This window comes from Aythya fuligula, chromosome 14 (genome assembly GCF_009819795.1).
Source record: "Aythya fuligula isolate bAytFul2 chromosome 14, bAytFul2.pri, whole genome shotgun sequence".
In the NCBI taxonomy this organism is placed as follows: Eukaryota; Metazoa; Chordata; class Aves; order Anseriformes; family Anatidae; genus Aythya; species Aythya fuligula.
In genome coordinates, this window is record NC_045572.1 from 2333592 (window position 1) to 2360988 (window position 27397).

The following is a 27397-nucleotide window of genomic DNA, read 5'->3' on the forward strand; positions in this document are numbered from 1 at the left end:
ACCCCGTCTGGAAGAATTTCTAGGGCCTTCTTGCCAACTTTTTCGTATCTTTCACTCACCTGTGCAGCAAACAACAAATATTTCACCTGGCTGTGCATTCGCATTGCTTCTACCTCTTTGTAAAAGGGCCATACAGCATAGACAAATGAAAAAGCTTCCAAGGGAAGCAAACAATCACAAGCTGCAAAAACATACGGTGCTCTTCTCCATACACCTCTGACTAAAAATTCGTTTGGAAGGAAGCAGACTATTCACAGTTCTATGACCAACGGCAGTCTGAACTCAGTCTCCAGAACTGCAGTAACAATAGAGCTTGCATCTGAGACTGATAATCCCAGCCTCAGAAGGTCTTAGGCTAATTCCCGAAGGACTTGATCAAGAAGAAGCAGAAAGTTAGTTCCGTGTCCAGCTTCCTGCTCTTGCATGTGGGAAGCCATCACAAGCATTTTTGCAAGGGTGCTGGACCTTTAAAAGAAGTCACTCATCTTGGTCACTAACATCTCACCTGGATTGTAGCTCCTGGTTTGTCCTGTGCATCCAGTATAAGCTCCCTAATTTAAGATATATCTAAAGATACACTAAATGCATGAAGTAGGAAAAGAAAGCAATACGGATTAACTTAACTGGGTAATTTCTCTAAAAGCCAAAAGTACAAACACCTATGAAAAAAAAATCACAAAGAACCGATCTCCCATGTTGCACCTCCCATGCAACATTCGTCGGACATCCTTGTTATTGGTTCTGTGCTATTTTTACAGTGTGCAGAGGTTTCACTGTCAGTTCTGCAACATGAGAGAAGCCTGGGTTTAGACCTTTAAGCTGAATTCACATATGTGTATCATACGAACAAGATCTCTACATTACAGTTGAATTCTACTCTTTTATCCACTTAGGGACTACACCGTTCCCACCATTTCCCCCTCTTCCCCCCCCTTTTTTTTTTCTTTTCCCAGAGTGTAATAGCAATACTCCATTCTTGAAAAGAACTGGAGCAACTGTCACCTTATGGCAGAGAGTAATGTGCATGACTTCATTAGATTAAGCAACTAGTCTTCAGATTTCTATTTTTATTTTTAAATCAGAATGGAGACTTCCGTACCAGTCCTACTTAGACTGCATACATTAAGTAAGTACATACATTACTACTGCTTTGAAGATGCTGTCCTACAGGTGGCCTGCTTTCTTTCAGGGTGGTCAAATAGTGGAACAGGCTTCCTTGAACTGTGGTTGATGCCCTGTGCCTTCCTGTGTTCCAGAGGCATTTGGGCAACGCCCTCAAGAATACGCTTTAACTTTTGGTTAGCCCTGAAGAGGCCAGACAGTTGGACTCGATCTTTGAAGGTCTCTTCCAACTGCACTATCTTATTCCAGGAAAACTCACTTCCAGCTCTCTCCAGATAGTAGCAGCATCATTTCTAACAAAAAAGCTTGGCCGGATGATTATAACCATTTTGCTCATTGATAAAGGGGAAAAAAAAATCCATTAAGCAACTGTCACTTTGCACAGAAATACTGATTCCATAGGTTTGGGGTTTATCTTACACATTAAAACATTGGCCTTGTTTATAATGTAATTATCTAAAATATTTTTTTGTGAAATAACACTCGGGAGTGTGTTACATTAAGGGAAACTCCTTCATTTCTGAATACGCAGTTTTCTCTTCAGAAATATTGGTACGTAATTTAAATAATCAATACTGAAGATCATGGTTTTGGTGCATGTGTCAGAACGCAGTCTGGTTACATTCAATAGGACTGTCTACCAAGTTATCATCTTTTATTTTCTATAAGTCTTTTCTAGGTCTTTTCTGTAGGTCTTTTTTGTAAGTCTTCCAGAGAGCAGTAAGAGAGCAAAGAGGACACAGTGACTGTACCAGTTAGTACTCCAGTGATTCATCAAGACTTTGTCATTTTTTTTACCATATAGTTCACATTCTCCAAGCCATCATCAGGTTGTAGCTACTTCACTCGTGCAGGACTTACAGGAGCACTTCTTTTTTTCCAGGTAGGAAGCGGAATGGTTAAATGATGAAATGCTTCCTGAAAATGTTGCACTTGTCAGCCAGGAAGCCCGTGGCTCTTTTCCTGTAGGGTCCTCTCACTTGCCAGCTCTACATCACGCTAGGTGGAATGCCAGGCTGGACTTCAATTACGATGCCCCAAACAGTACCCATTCATATTAAAAACATTTCTGAGCCAATGTATATACTTTGGTGTTACTCTCCTGCTGTGGTTTAACCTGGCAGGCCGCTAAGCACCGCACAGCCATTCGCTCATTCCCCGACCCTCGTGAAAAGATGGGGGAAAAGAACTGGGAAAAAAAAAAAAAACAAAAACAAACAAAAAAAAAGAACTTGTGGGTTGAGACACTTGAATTGGACTTGAAAAGGAGCGAAAACAATAACAACATCAACAATAGCAATAAAATATATACAAAATGAATGATGTACAATGCAATTGCTTACCATCCACCAATTGATACCCAGCCAGGCCCCAAACAACACCTCTCCATCCCTGGCCAAAACCCAAAGTTTTGTTGTTCTGCATGATGCCATATGGAATGGGACATCCCTTGGGCCGGCCTGGGTCTCCTGTTCTGGCTGTGTCCCTTCCCAGCTTTTTTTTTGAGCGTCTGCAGCCTCCTCGCTGGCAGGGCAGCACAAGAAGTTGATGAGTCCTTGGCTCTGTGTAAGCACTGCTCTGTCACAGCTGAAAAACCAGTGTGTTATCAGCAGCATTCTGATCCTAAATCTAGAACACAGAACCACACCAGCTATTTAATTAAATATTTTTCTTGCTTTTCCTGAGAAGGATCTCAAGTATTGTTTTAATAATGACCTCTTTCATAGAAAGTCTAGCAAAGCAAACAGTCTTTCAGATTCCACTACTTTGGACTCCTCACATTTCTATCTACAGGAGTTGTTTATATTTGGGATTTGGAGTTACTTTCCTCCAAAATTAGCAGAAGGAAATTCAGTGGTAATTGCAGGTTTTGTTCCCTTAGTAAGGCTAACTGGAGGTGAAGCTGTAGCAGATGGGAACCCCACTGGAGAAAGTAAAGAAAGTGTGGGAGACAGAGGGATTTGGCCAACCTCTTTTCGGTGGTTTGTGGGGACAGAACAAGGGACAACGGCAACAAAATGGACGACAGGAAGTTCCGCAACAACGTGTGAAAGAACTTCCTCATGGTGAGGGTGACGGAGCGCTGGGACAGGCTGCCTGCGGAGGCTGTGGAGCCTCCTTCTCTGGAGACACTCAAGGCCCGTCTGGACACCTACCTGGGCAACCTGCTCTCGGGAACCTGCTTTGGCAGGGGTTTGGACCCGATGATCTCTTGAGGTCCCTTCCAACCCCCACAATTCTGTGAGTCTGTGACATTCCCTTTCTGAGCCTTCCATAATTAAAGTGGTGTTATTTAATTACTCTCTCCTAACTTTCCGTTAGAAGTCATCATTAGGAAGAGCATCCTCGGTGCATGTGGCATGCAGACATTATCCACTCTTTTGCTCTCTGTGGCTAAGAACCTAGAGAGCTGGTCTGTTGTGGAAAACGATCAAATTGGTGTTGAAACAGTTGCTTCTACTTCCTTTTGAGAGACAAAATACAAATTCAACCCGAGATTTCCCCATTTAAAAATAATACCAAAAAGACAACTGGAACTGGAGAAGTTTTATTATTCAAGCAGGTCAACTCCAGAACAATCAACCTATGAACTAACAGACTGTGAAGCTGTAAGGGGGTGCTGCTATCCCTGCTGTGTCTAGTGGGTCCCATGTGTCTAGTGGGTGCCATTCTGTCGCCTGCAGCTGCCCCGTCTTGGTCGCAGGTGCAGGTCGGGCAGTGTGGGGCTGCCAGGCCCTGCCAGCTGTACGGCTGCAAAATGGCTGCAGCAGAGGCTGCCGCCAGCAAGGCCACTGGAAGGAGTGGGTGACCGAAGGGAGGCAGGGCAGCCGAGGGAGCCTTCGGAGCTCCTGCGTTTGGGCACAGGGCTATCTGGGAAGGTAGGACGTGGTGTGGGGAGGGAGCAGGAGCGGCAGCTGAGGTCTGGCTGCTGCCTGCTAGCAGCAGGGAGGGGTCCAGACGCTGCTGCTTGTCCCTGCCTGCTGCTGCAGCAGGACCTGGCAGGTTGGGAGCAGCTCCCTGCGAGGCTGTAGGGGCACCGCTGGCTTGAGGGGTGGCTTTTGCCCAGTGCCTGGGGACCCCGCGGGTGCCGCTGGCTGTGTGGCTTCTGCTGGAGTTGCTGCTGCCAGCGGGTCCTCCTCATCCATATCGGCATCTCTGCACCCAGGCTGGGCATATAGGCGGCTGCTGGGGCAGCTCTCATCCAGCCCCGCCTGCAGGGCTTTCCTCTTCAGGGCAACTCGTTGCTTGCAGTTCTGGAGCAGGTGGGGAGAATCTCTCTTGAAGCTGGGGTTATAGTAGTAGAGTATCTAAAAAAATGCAAAGGAGAAGTACTTGCTACGTGTTTGGGACTGAGAAACAGCAAGAGACAAGAACTGAGGATTGTAATTGGTAAAGGCAGTCATGGGTTAGAAAGATCTATTGGTCAGTTTAAGCCTAAAGCTTAGGCTGACTAAAGCTTAATGATACAGTTCTGATGATACAGTTCTGGTACGTTGCAAATGCCTTAAAATAAATGGACTCATCATAGCCTGCTTTACTTATCTTTGTGTTCCATGGGTTCAAACTCATTGGGTACCACCCAAACGTATTTTATCTGCATGTCTAGTCCTCCGCAAAGCTAGCTCTAAAACACCTGGAAGCAGCCTGAAAACGCAATTAAGATCAGAACATCTACTGTTATCCTCATCTCCTCCATTGCCAAGGCTTATTTTATTGGAACACCCATCTCTCCCACCAGAATATTGTGAGAATTGGTTCACGTGTGGAGCAATGGAGGTACTTCCTACGAGCAGAAAATGCATCCTCTTCTTTCGGAAGATCAGGAAGCAAGGGAGATCTTTGCAGGTCCTGTTGCAGTTTGCTGAATCCATACAGATTAAGCTGACGAATGAAACTTTTCATACTCTCCGTCTCAAAAACTCTCGGAGGTCTTGTCCTTCCCAGCACTTCCACTTTAAACATTTCCTCGTCGATCACAATATAGTTTCCAGAGTGACCCCACCAGATGGCCTTAAATTCCTCACTTTCAGCCAGTTGCCAGAGTTTCTTTGGGAAGCTGAGGGATGAGAAGACGTTGCTGTTGCCAGCGTTCTCCTCAGAAGAATTATGAGGAACGTGTTTGGTCTCACGGTCATCAGTGAGAGCTTGGGGATCTTTTTCTCCCCTTGTGGATGCTGCACGAGCATCACAAGCTGCTCCTTCATCCTGTCCCAGGGGTTCAGGAGAAGGGGAGTCCAAAGCCTCAAACAGCTCATCTGGAGCAAAACCGTATGACGTGTCTTCTGGAAGTGGCTCCTGTTTAATTTCATTGATCTCATTGTCACTCGAGTTTCCATCTGCAGCCATTTCTGCGAACGGCTACTTTTGGTCCTGCCAGTCAGCAAGCGAGGCTCAACGGACTGTCTGGGGGTTCTGGTGGGGGAAGCTCAAACATCACCACGACGCCCCAGTGTCATCACGATGATATCACAGTGTGGCTCTGGCCGGAGCAGCCGGAGCAGACATGTTGCTGGTCCTGCAACATAGCTATGGCTGTTTTGACTCAAGAGCCAAGAAGCAAGTAAAGGTATTTAAGGGGATCACTCCTCAGCCGGCCCTTGCTTCCCCTTCCCTGTGTGGTCCCCTGAAGAGCCCCCTTCTGGCCTCCTTGATGTCCCTCTGGGTTCTCCAGCTGGGGAGGGACATCAGTCTCCCAGACAGGCAATGTTAACAGAAGCAAACAGCAATCTCTTCCCAGTTTGTCACCGTTTCTTGCAAATGCTTAGTGACGTCAATAGTGCTGCTTCAGCAAGGTGATGCTCTGCAATGCCAGTGCTCTGCCAGAGGCTGCTCTGTAGGTCCAACTAGAATAAACACTACATAATGCCAGAAACGGAAGATGTGCAACCCCTCGTTTCTTGATTCGCTTCCTATGCTTTGATTTGATTTGATATGTTCGCAATTTCGAAAGCAAGCCAACACCATCAGTGTGTTCTCTTAGCCTTTTAAATCACACCCCTCTCTGCAGAATTCTCTTCATGTACCCTCGCAATGACAGAAAAGACTACAAAAAATGGTTTTCTGCTTGAAAGGTAAAAGCAGTAAGCTATTTCTGTAAAGATTTAATAGAAAGTATAGGCCTTTTCTGAGCCACAACATCAACCAAGAGTTCAATGTCGTACTAATTTCAGAGGCTGATGGGTTCCATCAGTTTAACCGGATAAACTAACCACACCTTTTATCTTATATGAAGATGTTAGTCAACCCACTCAAGTTTTTAGATGCGTGCACAGGTATGTTCTTATCCACTTCCTACAGGCCTGAGCAATAAGCTTCAACAAAAGAAGCCTTCAGTGCCATCCTGTCTGCGTATCACTGAAGTACGCAACACAGATGCCACTTCAAAATCTCTAAGGTCCTGTGCGAACAGCACACCCCGTCTGGAAGAATTTCTAGGGCCTTCTTGCCAACTTTTTCGTATCTTTCACTCACCTGTGCAGCAAACAACAAATATTTCACCTGGCTGTGCATTCGCATTGCTTCTACCTCTTTGTAAAAGGGCCATACAGCATAGACAAATGAAAAAGCTTCCAAGGGAAGCAAACAATCACAAGCTGCAAAAACATACGGTGCTCTTCTCCATACACCTCTGACTAAAAATTCGTTTGGAAGGAAGCAGACTATTCACAGTTCTATGACCAACGGCAGTCTGAACTCAGTCTCCAGAACTGCAGTAACAATAGAGCTTGCATCTGAGACTGATAATCCCAGCCTCAGAAGGTCTTAGGCTAATTCCCGAAGGACTTGATCAAGAAGAAGCAGAAAGTTAGTTCCGTGTCCAGCTTCCTGCTCTTGCATGTGGGAAGCCATCACAAGCATTTTTGCAAGGGTGCTGGACCTTTAAAAGAAGTCACTCATCTTGGTCACTAACATCTCACCTGGATTGTAGCTCCTGGTTTGTCCTGTGCATCCAGTATAAGCTCCCTAATTTAAGATATATCTAAAGATACACTAAATGCATGAAGTAGGAAAAGAAAGCAATACGGATTAACTTAACTGGGTAATTTCTCTAAAAGCCAAAAGTACAAACACCTATGAAAAAAAAATCACAAAGAACCAAACGTCTCCCATGTAACATTCGTCGGACATCCTTGTTACTGGTTCTGTGCTATTTTTACAGTGTGCAGAGGTTTCACTGTCAGTTCTGCAACATGAGAGAAGCCTGGGTTTAGACCTTTAAGCTGAATTCACATATGCGTATGTCCTGGTTTCAGTTGGGACAGAGTTAAGTTTCCTCCTAGTAGCTGGTAGAATGCTATGTTTTGGCTTAGGATGAGATGATTGCTGGTAACATGATGATGTGAATAAATGGCTGTGTGTTTTTTTGCTGCCAGCCGTGTTAAACCTCAACACTTAATACCAACCTGTACCTACTTTTGTACACTATGGCAAGCTCTCTAAAACCTTACCATGGTATTTGAACCTAGTATATATTTCTGTAAAGAAGACAGGGGTAGAAAAATCATGCTTTATTATTTCAGGAGTACTGCTGGTTTGCTTACTGGTGCAAGAAAGCATTGGATGTAATTACAGCGAAAGCATTTGTCAACAACTTACTTTATTTTTGCCATATCCCAAAAGAAATAATGATGCAATTTTTCTAGTAAGGTTGAACTTAGATGCTGTTGGCAACCTCCAGGGAACTTGTGCTTAGGACCTACTTACAGGCAATAGTTTCAGTGTTCTGAACACAATAGAATTTGGCAATTGTGTTTTCTTCCTACTAGTTTGCCACGCCATTCGTCCCGTGTGATGCAGTTGGACGGTTTCTGAGCTGCATCCTTAGGAACAAGTAGAAAAATCATGATAAGTAATTGGCACATGCAAAATATTAAGTTATGCAGGGGCCAAGGTTACGGTGTGGCTATCAAACTGAAAACTAACTGCAGAAATCTACAGCTGCATGTTCAACTTATATAAGCAGCTTGTACTGTATGGTGGTTGCAAATAGAAGCAAGGTTTTTCTTTCTTAAGGACTTCCTACTCTTTTCAAGAATTACTACATTCTCGTACTTTTTTTAAGTTTTAAATATTTCTACTGAAAGACTTTATGACATTAACACAGTTACGTATACCCAGACTTTCACTTGACTTGTCCATTTTCCAGTATCACTTACCTGACAGCAAGGAATCACAGAATCATTAAGGTTGGAAAAGACCTTCAAAGTCATCTGGTCCAACCATCCCCCTACCACCGTCACCCATTAAACCATGTCCCTAAGCACCAGGTCCAACCTTTCCTTGAACACCCCCAGGGACAGTGATGCCACCACTTCCCTGGGCACAGCCTGCACTCACTCCAGCTGTGGGCACACACGCCCGCTGCCCCACAGCCTGGCTGCAGTTGCAGCACTCACAGGCCCATTCCCAGACACGCACTCAGAACCGAGAGCCCCTTTTAGTGATATATGGGGCAATGCAGTGGATTGTAAATCCTCAGTTGAGGCAAGATGCAGTAGTTTATTAACCACTATTTTAGAATAAGGTACAAATTCTTATAGGGCTGCTAGAAGTGCAAGTCTGTTTCAGAAGTGCAACTGTAGCCTTCCCAATATCCTTCTAGTTGCAAGTTAAGAAAAAATATTCAGTATCTTACTTACAGGATCCATCTTCAACGGTAAAGATATTCTTACATAAGACAAGTGGTATATTTATAACTGACTAGTTTACTGTTGTATCAGAGAAAGTGTTCTGCTTCAAGATGTTACTTTTTTTTTGTATACATCTTTTCATGCATTTTATCCCTTTAATGCTAGAAAGTTATCGCGGCTTATGAATCAGATGCTGACACTTCGTTCTGCTAGAAGAGACCTCCTTTCTCTTTGCTGAAGTAATTACTTGCCAACAATCCGCTGACTAGATCACTGAAGTCTTCACCAATTACATATTCCTGTCCTCCAGTAAAATGTGTAATTTCTCTCCAGGAACATAGGTTAAAAGAGTTCATTTTTCAAGGCTAAAGAAGTCTGGTCCTCCTTTGCTGTAATTTCCAGAGATTTCTGCACCACTGAAGTCAAATCCAGGGTTCTGATGGAGATAAAAGTTTAGCAGACAGATTTTTCTTGAATAGCAGTGATTTAAACAAAACAAAAAAACATTTCTGTTAACAGGTTAACACTCTAAGAAGATCATGCAGCTATCAACTTGTTAACCATTTGCCAGAGCACTGACATTCTGCTTGGAGAATGCATCAACAAGTAAACGTTGCATTGCCATAGTTTGGTTGCCCACTACCTAAATTTGTAATGTCATTAACTTGGCAAGCAGTTTTATCTCACAGTGAAGTAGTATTAAGGAAATTAACAAAGTTTTCTGGCTTTTGATATCCCTTGAAATTACAATTTAAAGCCATGCTGGATAAACAAAATCGATAAAAATAGTATTTGTTGCAGCATGTAATGTGCTGATTCAGCTGTCAGGTAATAAGTTGTAGTTGTACAACCTGCTGACATGAGTAAGAACAGCTGAGTGCTAAAATTATACCGAAACAATTTAAGCAATTTTAGTTGAAGTCAAAGGAAAATATTTTCCAGCTAACTATTCTCCATCATCTGACATTACATGCAAACATCTTCAGTAGAGTATGATGTTATGTTGTAGATATAGGTATGTTGTAATTCTAGATAATAGAAATTATACGTGGCCTAACTTAAATAAAAATTTGTTAGTTACATATCAAAACCGTAAAATCAGTATCACTCTGGCACTCACCTTAACTTTTCACTTAACTTTCAGACAGACTACAGACAGAACAACCTCTTAAAAATACACTGATACAGAATGTTCACAGGTCTTTATTGACCTACAGTATACGTTTCCACGGCACAAGACAGCAGACGTTTTACCCAGCTTTCACGCCCATAACCTACATGTGCAAACAAAATATAAGCAGTAATCAGGGACCTTTGACTTGCCTCTCTTTGGAATCGTTCCAGTGTAAGTTTCCTTTGCATCTGGTCTTGTACCCAAGGATCAGCAGCATAATCATTTTCTAACAGAGACGTCCAACAATTTCCAGCATCTCGATTCGTCTTCATCAGAACAATGCGTATCAGTTTTCTGTCTTCTATTGAATGAAGAGACAAAACACACCTATTAGACTCTGTCCTTCGTGCAAGCTTTTTTGCTGTATTCACTGTTAACATGTCAAAGCATGGGATTTCTTGAAGTAATTTAAATTCTTAATGCCAATGGAGTTATTAATAAATAAAACCATTACCAAGAAACACAACCTGAGACAAAGCAAGCCTATGCAGCCCACGCTTTCAGGCCTGTAAAATACTAAAGCTGTTTTGAGGAATTAAAACACCGTTCATAAATACTTCTATTCCAATGTAAAGTAACCTTCTAGAGAGGTTCACAACAGAGATTTAACCTATTAGTATATACAGATCAGCTACGGTAATAACAAAGTATTTCAGGTCAGGCTTCACAGGGAGGTTATTACCAATAAAACCAGAACTAAGTTTAAGCAACATGGAATTATAATCAATTGCTATTGAACACAGGCAGTGTGAAGTATCATGAAGGTATTAGAAGTGCATCTCAAAGGTAACATCTACATGTTTAGTTCAACTTAATTGAGGAAGTGCAACATTATAAAGTGTATTTTGAAGACTGTTTGCATGCTAGAAAAGAGTAGGCTTCACTTTGCAATGTTTATTTACACTTCTGATTTTAATGATTAAGTTACCAAACTACCAATCGATGTTTATTCTTAATGGAAAATAAAACCCGTTATAGGAAAGCATCAATAGGCACGGTCCACAAATGTGTTTTTCAAAAACTACTCTGAACACCACAATATTTACAAAGCAACAATCAGAGAAGTGTTTTGCTCCTTTAAGTACCTTAGCCCAATTGTTAGATTGCTTTTTGATTCTCTTGGACATAACTGTACCAGTGCAGTTTTAATAAGGGTTTGCAAAAATCTTCTTACTACTAATTTCCTAAAAAGTAAACGTTAGTTCTAAGGAAGTGTTCCTAATTGATTGAATACTACCTTCCCAGACGTGGCACTTCTCCCCTAGTCCTTAATACCTTAGGGCTTTTGTACTACCTTAGTTCCTTAGTCTGGCAATAACAATTATCATTTTTCACAGAGAATCATAACTTGATCAGAATCAGAAGAAAGCATTTCCCATAACAAAAAACATGGGTCAACTCTTCCACAGCGTATTTTGGCAAGTTCTATTATACTCCAAAATGTCATTTGAGAGACAGGTTATTACCTAACGTCCATGTTCCTTCATCAGCTATCGTAGAGTCAAAAAGTTTACCCTGCAAAAGACATGACCAAGATTACTTAACAGGAAAACCTGCTCAGTGACCAGCCCACATTGCATAGCTTTGCTCATAAGTTACCCACCTCCCTGCGTTCAGAATTCCTTCGCAAGGAGTAGCACAATCAGGCCTGACTAGCACAGGTTTGTACATGGCCTATCAAAGTGTTGTGTCTTTTTAATCAGGTATTTGACATGAAAAACATACGTTTAGTTTCAGCGTCCTAACTCATAGGAAGGCCCGTATTTCTCAGTGGGTAACAGGACTTTGAATTCATTCGCCATCCAAATTCCCGTGTGCCCACTGAGGGTGCCACACCTACGGCGTAACACACGGATGTCACCGCACCGAGAATCGCTTTTCACCCCAGAGAAAGACAATCCCCGCTTCTCTTGCAGCGTTCAGCAGCGAAGTTACGCCCGCAGGCGGTGCCCGGCCGCTCACGGAGCAGAGCGCAGCGGGGTTGCCCGGCAGCCCGCGGGCACCGCCCGCACCCCCCGGCCGCTACCTGCAGCAGCTGCCGGCCCCCCACGGCCAGCGCCAGGTGTCGGCTCTGCAGGCTGCAGCTCACGTCCTTGGCCCGGGTGCCGGGCGGGACGTGCACCTCCACGAACACCTCCTCCAGCGTCTGGTACCAGCGGCCCCAGGCCGTGCGGCAGGGCACCACGCCGCTGCGCTCCTCGAAGGGCGCCGCCATCGAGCCCCCGCCGCCGGGGCCGCCCCTCCGCCCGCGACCCGGGGCACGGCGCACGCGCGCCGCCCGTCTCGCCCCGCGGCGGGTGACGCGCGCGTTCCGCTCGGAGCGCGCCGATTGGCCGCCGGCGCTGGCAGCGGGGGGAGGCGATTGGCTCCCCGCGGCGCGCGGCCGTTGGCCCCATTCGAATCGCGGCGCGGCCGGCGGCTGCCGCCATGGCCTCGCGTGGAGCGGCCCCGCGGCGCGGCGGTTGTGGTACGGGGCGGGGGGGAGGGGGGGCTCTGAGGGGAAACCGCGGCCTTCGCCTCTCTGCCTGGGCACGGGGAGGGCGAGGGGGGGCGGGAGCTTGACCGAGGTGGGGCTGGGGGTTACCGGCCTCAGCCGTTCCCCTCGTGACCCGTGGCTGTTGTGTGCGCGGCAGCTCCAGCTCGCGGCCCGCAGCCGGGATCCCGTGGCGAGGCCTCAGCGGCCGCGGGGCGTGCGCTGTCCTCCGAAATGCATCGCCGGGCTGGGAGGCAGGAGGGTGAGTAGTCCCTAAGGCCGTGCGGAGCGGGTGGCATAACGCCTCTGACAGCTGCGTTTGTTCGTGCTGCCACGCTGTTCCTGCTTTGTGCTTTTTTAAAACAATATTACTTGCTTTGCTTTGGTAATGGGACTCGTTGCCTATCCTGCATCTCAACTAGAGCGGCAACAACATGTCTATTGGAGTTTTTTTTTCTATAACGATTTTATATGTAATTTCTGTTAATCAGGAGTTCAAACGTATGATTCAAGTACTTCATGAGCTTTGTGTTGTGGTTTAACTCGGCCGGCAGCTAAACACCACACAGCCGTTTGCTCACCCTCCCCCCTCCCTCTCTGGGAGATAAACGGGAAAGTGAAGCTTGTGAGTTGAGATAAAAACGGTTTATTAAGACAGGAAAATAATAATAATAATGTGTAAGAAACAAGTGATGCACGATGCAATTGCTCACCACCCACTGACTGATGCCCAGCCTAACCCCTAGCAGCCCAGCCCCCCCACCCCAGCCAGCCACCCCTATATACTGTTCAGCATGACCCCAGATGGGATGGAATACCCCTGTGGCCAGTTTGGGTCACCTGTCCTGAGTCTGTCCCCTCCCAGCTCTTGCTGCACCCCCAGCCTGCCCGTTGGCAGGACAGAGTGAGAAGCTGAAACATCCTTGGCTTGGTGCAAGCACTGCTCTGCAACAACTAAAATATCAGCAGGTTATCAGCACTCTTCTCATCCTAATCCAAAACATATTAGTAATCCAAAACACCCTAATAGCTACTAGGAGGAAAATTAACTCTATCCTAGCTGAAACCAGGACACTTTGCTTTTAGTGACGTTCTCATGGTTTGTTAAGATGTAAGATACTCCTCAACTGAAAACTGGCAGCATGAATCTGGATGGTGGTGGAGAACTTGGCAGAAGCTGAATTCTCAAAACAGGCTGTCATCAGATAGTCTGCCTCTGAACCTTGTCAAGTGCCCTGCTGACTAATACTGAATTGCTTGATGACAGTAGGAAAATAGCTGGCCTTAAGTTGTTAGGCAAGTAGTTTTATAAGCAGATAGCGTTCTGTCCTTTGTATAGGAAATCAGTTGACTTTGTCTAGCTTGGTGAAACTTCTCTCACCATGTGCACGCCCAACGCTTTCCTTCACTGTTCTTTTCTACATCCTTCTGCAGGTGAGACAAATCAGAACAGCGAGAAGAATGCACCTACCTCTGTAACTGGAGGGGGATGTGGATCTTTTGGATCAATGGTAAGACTCTTCTGTGGTATCTGTAGCCCTATGAATTCTGGTTCAACATCCCTGCAACTAGTTAAATCACCTAGTCCCTTTGTACAATTGCCATTAACCTATCTTGGTGAACTATGTATGGAACACGTGATTTTGTGTGGATTCCTTAGTCGCAAAGAAGGGAAATGGATTAGCTTTCTTTGGGATCATATGATGATTACTGGGGACTACTGAGTGGTGTGTTGGGTGGCTTTACGAAGCTTGCTTTAATGTAGGTTGCTATGGGTTTGTGGTTTGGGGGTTATTTTTTTTTCTCTTACCTTGTAATTGTGGTGCAGATGCTTCTATGTGAGATCTTGTTTCTGTTGCTTTTCTATGGTGTACAGGCCAGAGCATAAACACAGTGCTAAAAGAAACAAGGAGGGGACAACACTGTATATACAGGTTCTCAGTGCAATATGCAAGGAAATAAATGGGTTAATGAGTTGAATGGTAACCCTGACTTAGTAATTGAGTTTACTAGTACTCATGATATAGGAGGAAGTTAGGCAAACAAAGCAGAACTTTAAGGTTAGGCTGAACTTAAGAGGTTAAAGTGTTTTTATTGAATTCAGGGGATGTGTATGTCTCAGGTTTTCTCAGTCTCCTTCCTGTCACAAAGGCCTTGAGCTGTCCGTTCATGGTAATGTTTACACAACAGTACAGTGGTAAAACTGACTCTAATCTGGCTGATCTGCAGGAGAGAGACATTTGTTTTTGATTATTGTGTGTGTCTTTAACAGTGTTGCCTACTGTTATGCTGAACTCTAATGTTAAATTAATATGCAGCGAGAAATCAGTTAAATATTTCTAATAAGTTTGTTTTAAAAAGCCGGTTAGTGGGAGTCTGAAGCCTAGAAAAGATCTCATACTCATGAAAGAGAAGAAGAAACAGAAGACACTGGAGAAGGAGGTATGAATACATTGTGTGTGTGCAATTCTGGAATATGTTTACTGCTTCCCATAATCAAAACAATAAGCTTACTACTAATCTATGTTCCGTTTGTCTCAGATAGCACACTATGCCTTTCTATTCCACAGCCAAGGAGGAGAGTTTTCTTCTCTCACAAGTTAAAGCAAAGCCTATTCTAACTTTTTACTGAAATATATTTGGCTCAGTAGCGCAAAATAATTCAGTTGAGATTTAGGACTGCAAATCTATGGCATTTAACAATATGGAATTGTGATTGTCTCATGTCCTTTTCTGTGAATGACAAACTTTAAGATGCGTGTTCTGAATGGAAGTCAATACAGTTTAGATACTCAGCCTTTCTAGGAAAACAAAAGGCATGGCTTAGTGATTATTTAATAAAAGTTATATCATTAAATAAAAAAGAATACCTGTTATGTTGTAGATTCGTGCATTAGTGAGAGAGCGTGGAGAGCAGGATAAAAAACTTCGGGCTCTGGATGAGGATTTTGCTAAGATTGAAGCTAAGCTGAGTGCTGCAGTTCAGGAGAAAACATCTCTTTTGGCAAATGTTGCTTGCCTGAAAAAACAGCTTCTGGAACTAACAAGAACCAATGAACTACTAAAATCTAAGGTATTCAAATGAATATATCACTTATTTGCTTTGACTTTGATGTTACTGAGTTCCCTGGTGAAGAGGGAACTTGCCTGTTGATACATTCCCTGTGCCCCTTCATGGCCACAGGTATAGAACACATCTTGAGGTACTGCGTGTTTTTCTAAAGACAGAGCTGGACTGGCTAACATTGCTGTCCAGGACAGACAGAGATCATCAGAGGTGTGGGTGGTAGGGGGATGCTCTTTTGACAGCCTGAAGAATGATCCATATGAAACTGTTATGCTTATTGATTTGCTGTTTATTTCTAATAAGCTGTGTGAAGATGGTGTGCAGAAGAAAATGAGCAGCCTGTGTATGGAGTTAATGAAGCTCAGAAACAAGAGGGATGCTAAGGAAAAAGTAAGCTGCCTTGCACTGCACGGGATAATAACTGAGCTGTTCAGGAACTTTTTAATGAAGGGCTTGCAGCGTTCCCACAGATCATGCTCAGTTTCGATCCTCAATTCTGTAGTTTCTTCTACTTTTTGCTCAGTGGAATTATGAAAGAAAGATCAAACAACAAATCTTGTTTTTGCTGTTGATGTAAAGTATCTCTGAGTAAGTAAGACTGAGGAAGGAAGCCTAGAAATACTTCTGTAACAGTATCAGTCTGTTGGTCAGACTGTTAATATAATTGAAAACCAGTGGTTGGAAATGTGGTTTGAAGCTTAGACATGGTTTATTTGGGTGGTTATTGTCTGTAATTTTAACAAATGTTAATATCTTTGCAGGTGGATAATTTGAATATAGGAGTCACATTTAGCGTAGTAGCAAGTACTGTAATTAAACCCTGGTTATGAATTAATTTCAGTTCATCTTTGTCTTAGACAATGGACTTATTTTTGGTTTTGTTTGTTTTTTTAGACTGCACTTGCAAAACAGGAAGACATGGAAATGAAGCTGCAGGAGGTGCAAAGGAATCTAGAGCATTCAAAAGGAAAAGTAGCAGAGTTAAAAGAAAAACTGTAAGTGGTAATGTAGGAAATGCACTTAGACGGCAATGTATCTGGGCTTAGCTGCACATACTCCCAGCAAGCATATGGCTTCAGGGGAGATAAAGGCCTGGAATGAACTTGATGGAAAGAAGCTCAGCACTGGCAAGTTTTCCTTACACTCAAGGGCCTTCTGCTCTTACCTAAAATCCTAGTACTTGAATATGAGTCGATGTTTTACATTAAGTTGAAATACACAAAGCTAATAACACAGGTACTGCAGTTCACAGTGGGAAGCAATGATGATTTGTCTAGCTCATGCAGCCCCTCTAGTATATTTGTTCATGGTGGAAGGTAGTTCACAATATCTTTAGTGCAAATGAGAAGACCATACGGAATAAAGAGCAGAAGATCATAGAATCACCTCTTAGAGTCAATATGAGTTTGTCAGCCACACTGGATTACAGAAAGAATATGTTACTCTTAAGTTGTGGTCAAACAATTTGTTTGTACTTGCTTATCTGTAAACAAATAGCTTATAAATAGCTCTGAAGTGTTTCAATACATCCATCATGAAAGCTTCTTGATTTTTAGATCTGCTACGGAGAGAGAGAAAGCTGAAGACAAGTTTGACACTGAAAAACTCTTGGAATATATCACAGAGCTCAGGTAAAAACAAATTGTTCTTAGATTAGACTGGTAAGTTAAGAGGGCAGTAAAACTAAGGCTTGTTCTTGCCGGATGAAGTAGAAGCTTGGCAACAATTATGTTTAATAGTATTGAAATGAATGGGTGGGAAGGGGAATCTGACCTTTTTCCAGATAATAGGAAGGAGTCAGAAGGTAATATTTTAATTACCTTTCTAAATGACTGCACTTTTGTGGGCTAAGCAGTATTATGGACAAGTTTTGTATCAGTCCTGAAATCAGTTTTCTAACATGATTTATTTAAACTCATAAATCAAGCTAGACTTGTTTTCCTCTAAATTACTGGCAGTAATGCCTTTGAGCACTCACTTGTAAAAACAGTTTTAACCTCCAGTGGACTTTGTAATATTCTGGTTTTCGTTCAAGAGTTGATCCGTGTTGCTTTCGCTTGAGAAGAGCATAGTCTGATAGTAAAAATTATCAGTCCAGTGCTTTGTAACAGCACTAACAGAAACACTAACCAGTTTTCATAGTCAAGTGTACCTAGTTCAGGATGTGGTGAAAATACAAAACCATTTTAGGTTGTGTGACCATCTAGGTTTTTCTTAAAACATCCATTTTGAAATCAATTGCGTTTGATTTTAAGTAACCTGTCTTAGTGCGCAAAAACTTATCTGGAACACTAGCTGAAGGCTGCTTTTCTGTCGAAAACCACCTGTACTAAGTATTTGAAGAATTTCTCCTTTGTGCTGAAGTGTAAGCTTAAAAATGAAACTTAGTGTTAACAAATACCTGAATTTTCTTCTACAGTAGTATTGCAGAAACTGTAGAGAAATACAAACTAGATGCTGCCCAGATGAAAGAGACATTGATAAAGAAAGACCAAGACATCAAGATCCTGACTGATACACTCAAAACAAAAGAGGACGAATCATGTATGCTGATCAGAGAACTTAATGAAAGGTGTGAGTTGCTTGAACAAGAAAAAGGTAATTGGTAGTGCCTTTTTGCTGTTCACATAGTTGGGCTCACTTATACATCCTAAAGCATCTCTAATGGGTTTGTTTAAAATGTCTGTGTGGGTTCAAAACTAAGTCAGCTCTCTAAGCTCCAACTGAGAACAGCTTGCCAATAATTACATGTATATGGGAAAACTCCTTGGAAACACCTCTGTCCAGTCTCAATTTATATTTCCATGGAGGTATACTAAGGTAGGCACTACAGAATTCAAAGTTGTTTGCATGCTAGGCTTTAATCTGAAAGTTGAACACAAATGACTTGTTCCATAATCTTCCTTGAGAATCAGTGCTATATTGCTGTAATACATTGTTAGAGGTTTATGCACTAGTTCATTGAAGTACTGTGCGTCCAGGAAACCTTCAGCCCTGCCCTATTCTCCCCTTCCCCTCTCCTATCTCCACCAGCCCATCTTTGAGGGAATCATTCAGAAGCTTTTCCTCAGCCATAGCTGTCCCCATTCCTAGTTGTTTTGATAAAAGCTAATTCATTGAACCAAAGATAAAATATCACTTCCCTTAAAAGTCCTATCCCTTAAAACATTATTTGAAGTGGGATTCTTGGTGAGTTCCTGGGCAAGTAAAAGATGAGGGTTTTTGTTTTCCTATGTCTAACTTTAAAGTTAGGATGAATTAGAATTAAAGTACTATGAAGAAAAGGTGCTGTATTTCTTTGAAGGTAGAGAAGGCACTACCTGTTATACTGACAATTGCTCTATGCAGAAAAAGAGTCTTCTGAGAGCAGGCGAAAAATCCTGAGTATGAATGCTGAAATAGAAGATCTGAAAAAAAAAATCAGCTTAGAAGAACAAGAACACCAAAAACTGCTTGAGAAGCAGGAGGAGATTCTCTCTCAGCTGCAGCAAGAGAAGGTAAATACAGACTTAAAATTAGTCTAAAAATATTCTAATCCCAATGCCTGGGACTGAATGTTCTGATTTTGGTTAAACATAGAGTTGCTATACTAATAATGGTTTAATCTGTGGGATGTAGAAATGGATGCTGGCCAGCAAAAACTGTGTGATACCATGTCTTATAAGAATCAAAGTGGCATGATAGTAGTTCTGCTTCTTCCATAAATTTGCTCTTACTGTGGTGCTATAACGTTTGAGCATTGCAAAGTAGCCTTCAATATCTAGAAAACTTCTGGTAATTTTAAAATCAGTTATATTCCGGCCCACAGGAGCTGTCTGCATCTATCCAGCAGAGGTTACTAGATTTTCAAGATGAGGTAACAAGTGAGAGACACCTCTTGGAAGAAGAGATGAAGGTTGCAATGAATGAGCTGAATAAATTGCATGCTAAGGAGAAGAAAGCTGAGAAGTTGGTGAAGTGGTTGGAACAAGAAACCAAATCTAAAACTCTTGAACTTGCACAGATGGAAGTAAAGTTGAAAGGGTTAGTGAAGTAATCTCAGTTTACAGTTTTGGAAGGAAAACATGTTAAATCAGCAGCATAAGCAAAGCTTTTAAGTCTAATTCAGGTTTTAAAGAAACCTGAACACATCGGAATGTATTTCTTGCTGGGTTTTGATTAATGGCAGCAGTTAGAAGCAATCTAGCTGAATGATTTAAATAACTTTTAAATTATGTTATTTAAAGCTGTTTAATTAGTATGCTGAGAGTTGTCTGACATGCCAGTACTGTAGTAATGTGAAGTTATTGGGAAGAATAAGCTGCATGGATTTCTTTTATTGGTATTTATGTTCTGGAGAAGGCAATCCCTAGAATAGGTTTTTCAAGCAAGTTGTTTTTAACTTTCATGTATTGAAATCTTACTAGCAACTATTAAATCTATTCCACACATAAGATAACTTGGAAATTAAGGGGTGGGTGAAGTCTTTGTTTGCTATGAAGATGGTGCTTTAATACATGAAAAGTTGTGGCAGTGACGTTACTGATTTGTCAGTATGCAAGTATTGCTGCTGCTGCTACCAGCCTTCTGTAACAGGTAACACATTCAGGCATGGAGTGTTGCATTTTTATTTTAGGAAGAATGCTGAGTTGGAGCAAATCAACGAAATGCACAGCAGTGCGGTTCGGCAAATCCAGGAAGAGCATAGCAACACATTGTGTAAACTTGGAAAGACTCTTGCTGAGTTTGAAAGGTATTTAAGTTCCATTAAGATGTCTGGCAGCAATGATCTCTGAAACTATAACAACGTATGCTCTTTATTCTTCTGCCTTAGTACTTCACATTGTATATGACAGCTGGTGTGATATTACAGCGTTTTTGTGTGTTTTTTTTTTTTTTTTTTTTTTTTTTTTGATAGCATTGAGAAATGTTATTTATTCCTTTTGAGTATTAGTCAAGTGTAATGACAAACTATGTAATCTTGCTGAGGAAGCTGTGGATGTTTCTTCTAAAATGCAACCAAGTGGAATACCCAAGTGCTCTTGATACTCAATGAGAGTTGTAACTAGTAAAGATGGTCTCTGTACATTAAAATATCTTGCAGTAAGTCCTGCTGTTCAGGCTCAAAACTGATGATTGTCCTACAGTTCTTGCGGATCTTTGTTGTCACAATATTCAAATTGTAGTATATTAATATTGATACTGTTATTTTTAAGAATGTAAGGCAAACCTGAAGTATCGGGCATCCTTCAGATATAGTTGTTTTTATAGGAAGTGTTTTCATATCTAGGTAGAAATGTTAAACGTATCACAGAATATGCCATAGTTTGCTGCTTATGGCTTAATGGATTAGAAAATCTTTTATGCCTTTGCAGCTTGAGTTTGGATTGCTCTCATGGGGCCTGAACTGGTTAATCTGAATTCTTTTAAAGTAACAAGTATTTTCTTATTTGCACTATCATACTAGCTACAAGAAGACAATAGCTGAAGAAATATGCAGCCTTAAAGTGGAGAATACATCTCTGCAAGAACAAATTGCTGAACTAAAAAAAACAAGCCAAGATAATCTACAGCTGCTTCAGGAAGCAGAGTATGCTAAAGACAAAGCAAAAGAAGAATATGCAAGGTATTGGGCTGACAAACATTTCCTTAAGCCAGCTGAAGCTTACCTTCTTAACTAGAACTTAGCATGGTGCTCTATCAAATAATATTAGCATTTGATGTAACTGTACATATCTTCCTTTTTCCCTATGCAGAAGGTTGAAAATGTTGATAGACGAAATACGTTAGGATTGTATGTATTAGAAAACTAATTGATTCAATTAATTGCTTGCAAATTTTCCTTTAGGTGGAACGCAGGTAAAGGAAAATCTTTACCGAATTCTGTTGGAATATTGTTTTTATGAGACATATTAATTATAATGACTGTTCCATGAACTAGTAAGATCCACAGGGGCATATAAACATATTTAATTCAGATCTAACCATCTGCCACTCTCCTGAATAATGTCTGTTATCTCAAGTTCTGCTCACAAGCAGATGCTGATTAACAGTCCTCAAATTAACGCACTGCAGTGAAGTAAACAAAAATCTGCCCTCTTCCTAATATGCAACATCACAGTGCAGCTAAAAAGTAGTAGAGCCAGCAGTTGTCTTTGGGCAGTATTGTGGATATGTTTCTCTGAGCAGGTAACAGCAGCTTAGTGGTGCATGTTCTCCTTTGAGCTCAGTGTGGCAGACCATGTGCAAGCTCCCTGTTGTGGGCAAGTGATGGGAGGAAATGAGGGAATTGGGTCATAAATGGTCCCAGTGTACAACTGCCATTATCAAGCAACTGAGGCAACTGCCTGTACACGTGCTGCATTATGGAGTATATTGTGTGTCCACTAAATTTCCTTCCCTGCTTCTCTGAGTGTCATCACTAGCTAGCTTCCAAAGCTGAAGTTGGTTTTAAGTCTGCAACTATGCTCTAATGTTTTCAGCAGTTGAATGTGTCAACCATTCACATGCAACTGCGTTAAAACCCTTTTTTTGGCCAAACTAAGTTGAGCCATTTCTGATCTCCCCATCTGTCATAACGCTTTGCTGACTTAGAAAATGTCTCTAATGCTTCTGCTGTTTCATTCACCTATAGCCAGGATGTTAAGACAGTCCAAAAAAGAATTACAGCTTACTGCAGCTTATTTTAAAGCACCTTTGGTTTTAAGATGATGTCCTTTATTTTCTCCTTGCTTGTTTGATATTTCTTCCAGTTTCTATTACAGTTGTTAAAAGAAAAGCAGCTAAGAGCTATTTTCTGTTTTTAGATGCCTACTGTAGAGTGTGGCAGGGGGATGGATTTAGTCTCCACCTAGATGATAAAAATAAATAGCTTAGGTAAGAGAGGGAAGTCAACATTTTAGATGTAAAATTTGTGAACCCTTGAGGTCATCCACACTGAATGATCTTGGCTAGCTTCTGCTTGAGCAAACTTCTGCATGAAAAGCCTACTGGAGTACCTTCCATTAAGAGCTGCTAGTATTAAACAGCCGCAAATAAGAAACACGAGACTTCCTTACTTTGAAAGCACTGCTTCTTCATAGAAGTTAAACCACATCTTGAACTTGATTGTTTTCTGTACTATGTTCTCTTACGGTACTGTTAGCACAAACCTTCATTTCAGTTCAAGTAACAGATTTTCAAACATGGTTACTCGTATTTTAATATTAATTACTAGTGTAAATAATAAAATAAAAAAAAGTTAGGGATGGTTCATTATGGATGGTTGATGTTTTCCTCAGGATGCTTTTAGAAGCCCAGACAAAGCTTGCACTGAAAGAAGCAGAAGCAGAGAGAACAAGAGAATCTTGCCTTGCACAAATTACTAAGCTTCAGGAAAAACTGAAAGAGCAAACTGAAGATCTACAAAAAAAACTTGAAGCAGATCAAAGATCAAGGTGACTTTTCAGAAATTAAACTTGGGTGGGTATTGTAGCACACCCGTTTTATTGTGAAGAAATGCTGAGAGCTGAAATTCTATTTTTTGCTTCTTAGGAAAACCGTAAGTGAAGATATGACCTCTAGCTTAAAAGAAGAGATAAAGACTTGGCGTAATCTATATGAAGAGTTGCATAACAAAACTAAGCCTTTTCAGGTATGTGAAGAAATAGATGTTTATTACGGTGTTGACTTCAGACTTTATTAGCACATTGACTCAAGTTTTTCTCTTGAGAAATAAACATGCTATCTCCCATTCTACAGCATTCACCTTGTTATCATTTCCTAAGTTACCGTCCCTTCATCCAGCTATGTCACTTCCCAAAACAATCGTTCTCTGTAGATCTCAGTCAGCTTTTAAAAAAAAAAAAAAAGTTAGACTTAAAAAGAAAAATAAAAAATGTACTATGTATTTCAGCGCCAGCTAGATGCGTTTGAAGCAGAGAAGAATGCTCTCTTAAGTGAGCATGGTGCAACCCAAGAAGAACTGAATAAACTAAGTGATGCATATGCGAAACTACTTGGCCACCAGAACCAGAAACAAAAAATCAAGCATGTTATGAAGTTGAAGGAGGAGAACACCCACTTGAAACAGGTTTGTCTAATTGTAATGTTAGAAATTGGAAATTCATTTACTTAATTCTTTTTGTTTATTTGCTGAGTTTTCTAACTACTTACAGACTAACTCTGCAAGCTACTTGTTTTCTGTGGTTCTTAAATTCCTTGTGTGTGCTAGGCTAGAATGAACCACCAGTTCCAGAACAGCAAGATAATCTGTTTTAGTGAGGACTAGATACGTGGTATACAGGGTGATCTTTTCTCTTGTTCTTAATCTAACTTCTAAGGATTGTTTTCCTTAGGATGTCTCCAAACTGCGTGCACTGCTAGCAAAACAAAAGCAAGCAAACAGGGATCTTCAGGAGCAACTCTGTGCAATTCAGGGCATTAGGCGGTTTGATCCTTCCAAAGCTTTCCAGCATGGCAGCAAGGAAAATATTTCTCCAAGAACTCCTTTGAAAGAAGGTAAGCATGGACATTCATCTGTGTCCTTGTATCTCTTTAACTTATCCAAAGAACATACGGCAGTCTTGCATAGTCTGCTTCACTTAGGGAAGGAAGGAGATAGCATCTCCTGTGTTTTACAGCATGTGTTGGGAGGCTACAGCTGTGGGGTATTTCCAGTGTACTTTTGGCCATTGCATTTCCCAGCCCTGTTTTAATGCCAGCTGAAACGGCTGTTTGTTGGGTCAGACAACAGAAAGTGTGTTTAATGTGGAGGAGTGGGTTATGGACCCAACTGTTTTGCATGAGATTGTAAGATGTGAACCTTGTTTTGTGGCTGTGTATCACCCACTGATTTCTCATACAGTTTACCTGTTGTAGCTAATCCAGTGGTAGTCAGTATCTCCTGCAACGGCAATAAGGGTAAAGGTGACTTAGAGGATTGAGCCCTGTTTTTTTAGTTGGTACTTGCAGGACCTTACACTGCTGTAGGTATACAGGTAGGAAGCAAAAAGCCTGCTGCAGGTGAATGTGGAAGATTCCACATGGAGATGGGGAAGGATACAGATCTTGAGCAGACCTTTGCTTCAGAATGTATTCCAGTGTCTGAAGTTCTGGTCTTGCCTGTTATGTGCAATCTAATGCCTTCCTTTCCCCCAGCACACAAATAGTTGTTAAATGCGAGGGAGCAGTAGTGCAAAATCCAAACTTAGTAATGTTTTTGCATTGCAGGTAATAGAAAACAAGAGTAATCTTTTCTTGCTATGAAGAAAAATATTTTACATCATCAATAAACTTAAGTAATACAGAAGATTTCAACAGACTATTTGTTCAAGGTAAAATTGGGTGCTGTATGTTATATGTATTAGCATGATTACTTGAGAAGTGATATAGAACAGCCTATTTTTAGAAAAACTACACTTGGTTATCCTCAAATTGGAGGCCACAGAGGGCTGCATGTTCTAGACTCCCAGTAACATCCTCGCAATCTTGGACACAGAAGCTGCTTAGTTTGTTTTTCTAACAGCGCAACTTAAGTTCAGAAAAGGTGAATAATAATTAGGCGAAAAGGATAACAAAACCTGCATTCATGTATGATGTTATTTTGTACCTAATTTTTTCAGTTCCATGTTAAATTAATTTTGCTGATTATAGTTGCTTTGATAGCAATGACAGGAGCACTTTCCAGAGACTCTCTCCTTTGTGGCCTACGTAATACAGGTCAGATGTAAAAAGTTATATTGTATGGTTGGTTTGGATTTTTTTTTTAATTTGTATTCAGGACATGCTGATTTCTTTCCTGGGGCTAGATAATGCAACTATTGATCTCCGGAAGAGGATTTCCAGGTCAGACTTGGTCTGCCTTGTCTATGTGAATCTCTTTGCATCCCATAGCTAAGATCAAGGTCTTAAGGGAAATCTGTTTTACCAATGTTGTGCTCACTGGATTCTTAAATAGTCATAGCTGTTGCAGCCAGCTGTCTTACCTGATCAATGTTATGTGGACAGGAATATCAACAGAACCTTTTTTTTAATTGGGTGGGAGGATGCCCACTACGCATTCATTTTTATAGACTTGGATTTTGACAAGATGGAAGGAATCTGTTGAACTGCATCTAAAATTAAGAATGTTTTAGCAGAATAAACATTTTAAACGAGTTTTTTTTTCATTTCCTTCTTAAACCAGTGGTTCAGAAAAGCAACATAAAATTACCCTCTAAGCGACCTAGTGTTCTAATCTTAAATCTTCACAACAAAACTTAATATCAGGCTTGTCTGAAAGACAATGTAATTCTTGAACTGTACAGAAGAAATGATTTATCTGAACTGTACAATATATACAGCTTGCAATTCTTTTACTCTGTTATTTCTGGTGAATTTCTGTTAATAAAAAATAAATACTGGAACTCAAGTGAAACATGAGCTGTGTTTTTACTAATTGCATATACTAATATTTTGTATACATGTGCTGCAAAGAGAAAATATACAAAGCTTAGCATGTCGCTTACAGTAATACTGGAGAAATGAAATACTGAAAATGCTTTCTAAGTCTGAAGAAATAAATTGGTGGTTCTTGTACATTAATGCCATCTTTGTGTGTTTACTTGTGCTTCTGAAGATGAGCTGTTTGATTTGAGAAATACTTAGTGTTCAATTTATGGGGTTGGCTGAAGTAGAGAGAGGCATTTTAATGAGGAACTTACTGTAATAATTTAAGAAGACTAGAGTTCTCTCTCCATATGGAGAAAATGATAAAGTTAGCTGCTTTAGTTGTCTGAAAGATGCAAGTGGGATGAAAGACAACTATGCAAGAAAGAGAGCTTAGTCTTACTGACTCATTTGATGAGAACCTGGTCTTTGTGGAAAGCCTAATGTTACACAGTCATTTACATCCAGCAGCCAGTGGTTGTAAAATGAACAGTTGGTTAGACCAAACTTGACTGAGTGAACAACAGAGCAAAGAGTAACAAGGCAAGGGGAAAAATCCATACTAACAACAACAACAAAAAAAAATATAAAACAACAACAACAAAACTTGTGGTCTTGTATTTTCACTTGTAACACTTGACTGCTATTATACTGGTGTTTTTGTCTCAAGATTGCATGCTCTTAAGCAAGGTTGCTGACAGTTGAACGCTTGCATTGGTGTTCTTCTCCTAAGGGTGTTTTTAAGGAAAAAAAACACTGTTCATAAATCAGAATGCAAAAAATCTGATGAAACACCTTTTTGACCAAAAAAAGACATTAAGAGTTCCAGGTGTTTTTAAATGTGTAAACTAATCTTGTATTACATGAAAGATTAAGAACGAATGTTAAACAAAGGCTCTCCAAAGCTCAAACATACATGATGGCACTGAATTCATGTACACTTTCAACTGAACCTTACTGATGCAGAACATGTCAAATAGCAGAAAGTTAGCAAGAGTTGGGCAATGGGTGAAAGAACACTAAGTGAAGCAAAATACTGCAAGTATCACAGAAGTATGCTTTTATGCCTGTCTACATACTTCTTTCACACAGCCTTAATGATTAGAACTTTCTACCTTAATTGGGAGTTTTGCTAAAGTCCATTTTAAATCCTTCTTAATGTTTTACACTAATAAAAATAATAGGGCAACTCAGAAATAATTACACCATCCTTACAGCATTGTCAGATTTTGCTTTAATGTTAGAATATGAATAAATAGCATAGAGCAGGTTTGTGAGAGATGGTGGGGGGAAAGCTGAAAAGCTTTGTTAGCTTCCCTGGTTTTGTTTTGTTTTTGTTTTTTAAAAGAAGCTTTTTCTGGAAAGCTTTGTCAGCTTCAGTTAAAGGGGTATTGCTTGTTTCATGCATGTGCAATATATTTGTGATCAACCACCCATTTTCCAGTTGTTTAACTGACTTGAGCTGTCGCTGTAAGAATTCATTAATTTCATGTTGTGGCATATACCTTATTCTGTTTTTTACTGAAAGCAATGTGTAACAAGAA

The 27397-nt window shown here is 41.2% G+C and overlaps 2 protein-coding genes across 6 annotated transcripts; one reads left to right on the forward strand and one right to left on the reverse strand.

Moving 5' to 3' along the window:
- Positions 1–4129: 4129 nt before the first annotated feature.
- On the reverse strand, positions 4130–12177 carry NUDCD2 (NudC domain containing 2). Of its 4 annotated transcripts, XR_004253905.1 has the most exons (6): positions 11954–12177; positions 11394–11442; positions 10077–10228; positions 8763–9189; positions 7828–7943; positions 4130–4430 (listed from the first exon to the last, which is right to left on the reverse strand). XR_004253905.1 is itself a non-coding variant. In XM_032197060.1 (4 exons), the coding sequence occupies exons 1-4, from the start codon at positions 12140–12142 to the stop codon at positions 9106–9108; spliced, it is 474 nt and encodes a 157-aa protein (XP_032052951.1). In that variant the 5' UTR covers positions 12143–12177; the 3' UTR covers positions 8603–9105. The 4 variants fall into 4 exon arrangements, 1 of the variants encoding a protein (XP_032052951.1); XR_004253906.1 differs by lacking the exon at positions 7828–7943 and having other exon boundaries at positions 4131–4430; XR_004253904.1 differs by lacking the exon at positions 4130–4430 and having other exon boundaries at positions 7617–7943.
- Positions 12178–12345: 168 nt separating this feature from the next.
- On the forward strand, positions 12346–25882 carry HMMR (hyaluronan mediated motility receptor). Of its 2 annotated transcripts, none has more exons than XM_032197206.1 (17): positions 12346–12394; positions 13835–13911; positions 14762–14842; positions 15285–15473; positions 15771–15857; positions 16362–16462; positions 17024–17098; positions 17887–18065; positions 18816–18964; positions 19276–19490; positions 20083–20199; positions 20914–21072; positions 22727–22882; positions 22980–23079; positions 23341–23517; positions 23783–23945; positions 24657–25882. In XM_032197206.1, the coding sequence occupies exons 1-17, from the start codon at positions 12355–12357 to the stop codon at positions 24674–24676; spliced, it is 2085 nt and encodes a 694-aa protein (XP_032053097.1). In that variant the 5' UTR covers positions 12346–12354; the 3' UTR covers positions 24677–25882. The 2 variants fall into 2 exon arrangements, with proteins under 2 accessions (XP_032053097.1, XP_032053098.1); XM_032197207.1 differs by lacking the exon at positions 12346–12394 and adding an exon at positions 12624–12662.
- Positions 25883–27397: the final 1515 nt, after the last annotated feature.

Bases quoted from the DNA above. Each gene is read 5' to 3' on its own strand.
- HMMR (XM_032197206.1), top strand. From the start codon at position 12,355: ATGGCCTCGCGTGGAGCGGCCCCGCGGCGCGGCGGTTGTG. The intron at 15,474-15,770 runs GTATTCAAATGA...ATTTCTAATAAG, and splicing joins ATGAACTACTAAAATCTAAG to CTGTGTGAAGATGGTGTGCA. The intron at 22,883-22,979 runs GTGACTTTTCAG...TTTGCTTCTTAG, and splicing joins GAAGCAGATCAAAGATCAAG to GAAAACCGTAAGTGAAGATA.
- NUDCD2 (XM_032197060.1), bottom strand. From the start codon at position 12,142: ATGGCGGCGCCCTTCGAGGAGCGCAGCGGCGTGGTGCCCTGCCGCACG. The intron at 10,229-11,393 runs GTAATAACCTGT...TTCATTCAATAG, and splicing joins TGAAGGAACATGGACGTTAG to AAGACAGAAAACTGATACGC. The intron at 9,190-10,076 runs GCAAGTCAAAGG...TATCTCCATCAG, and splicing joins TGGAACGATTCCAAAGAGAG to AACCCTGGATTTGACTTCAG.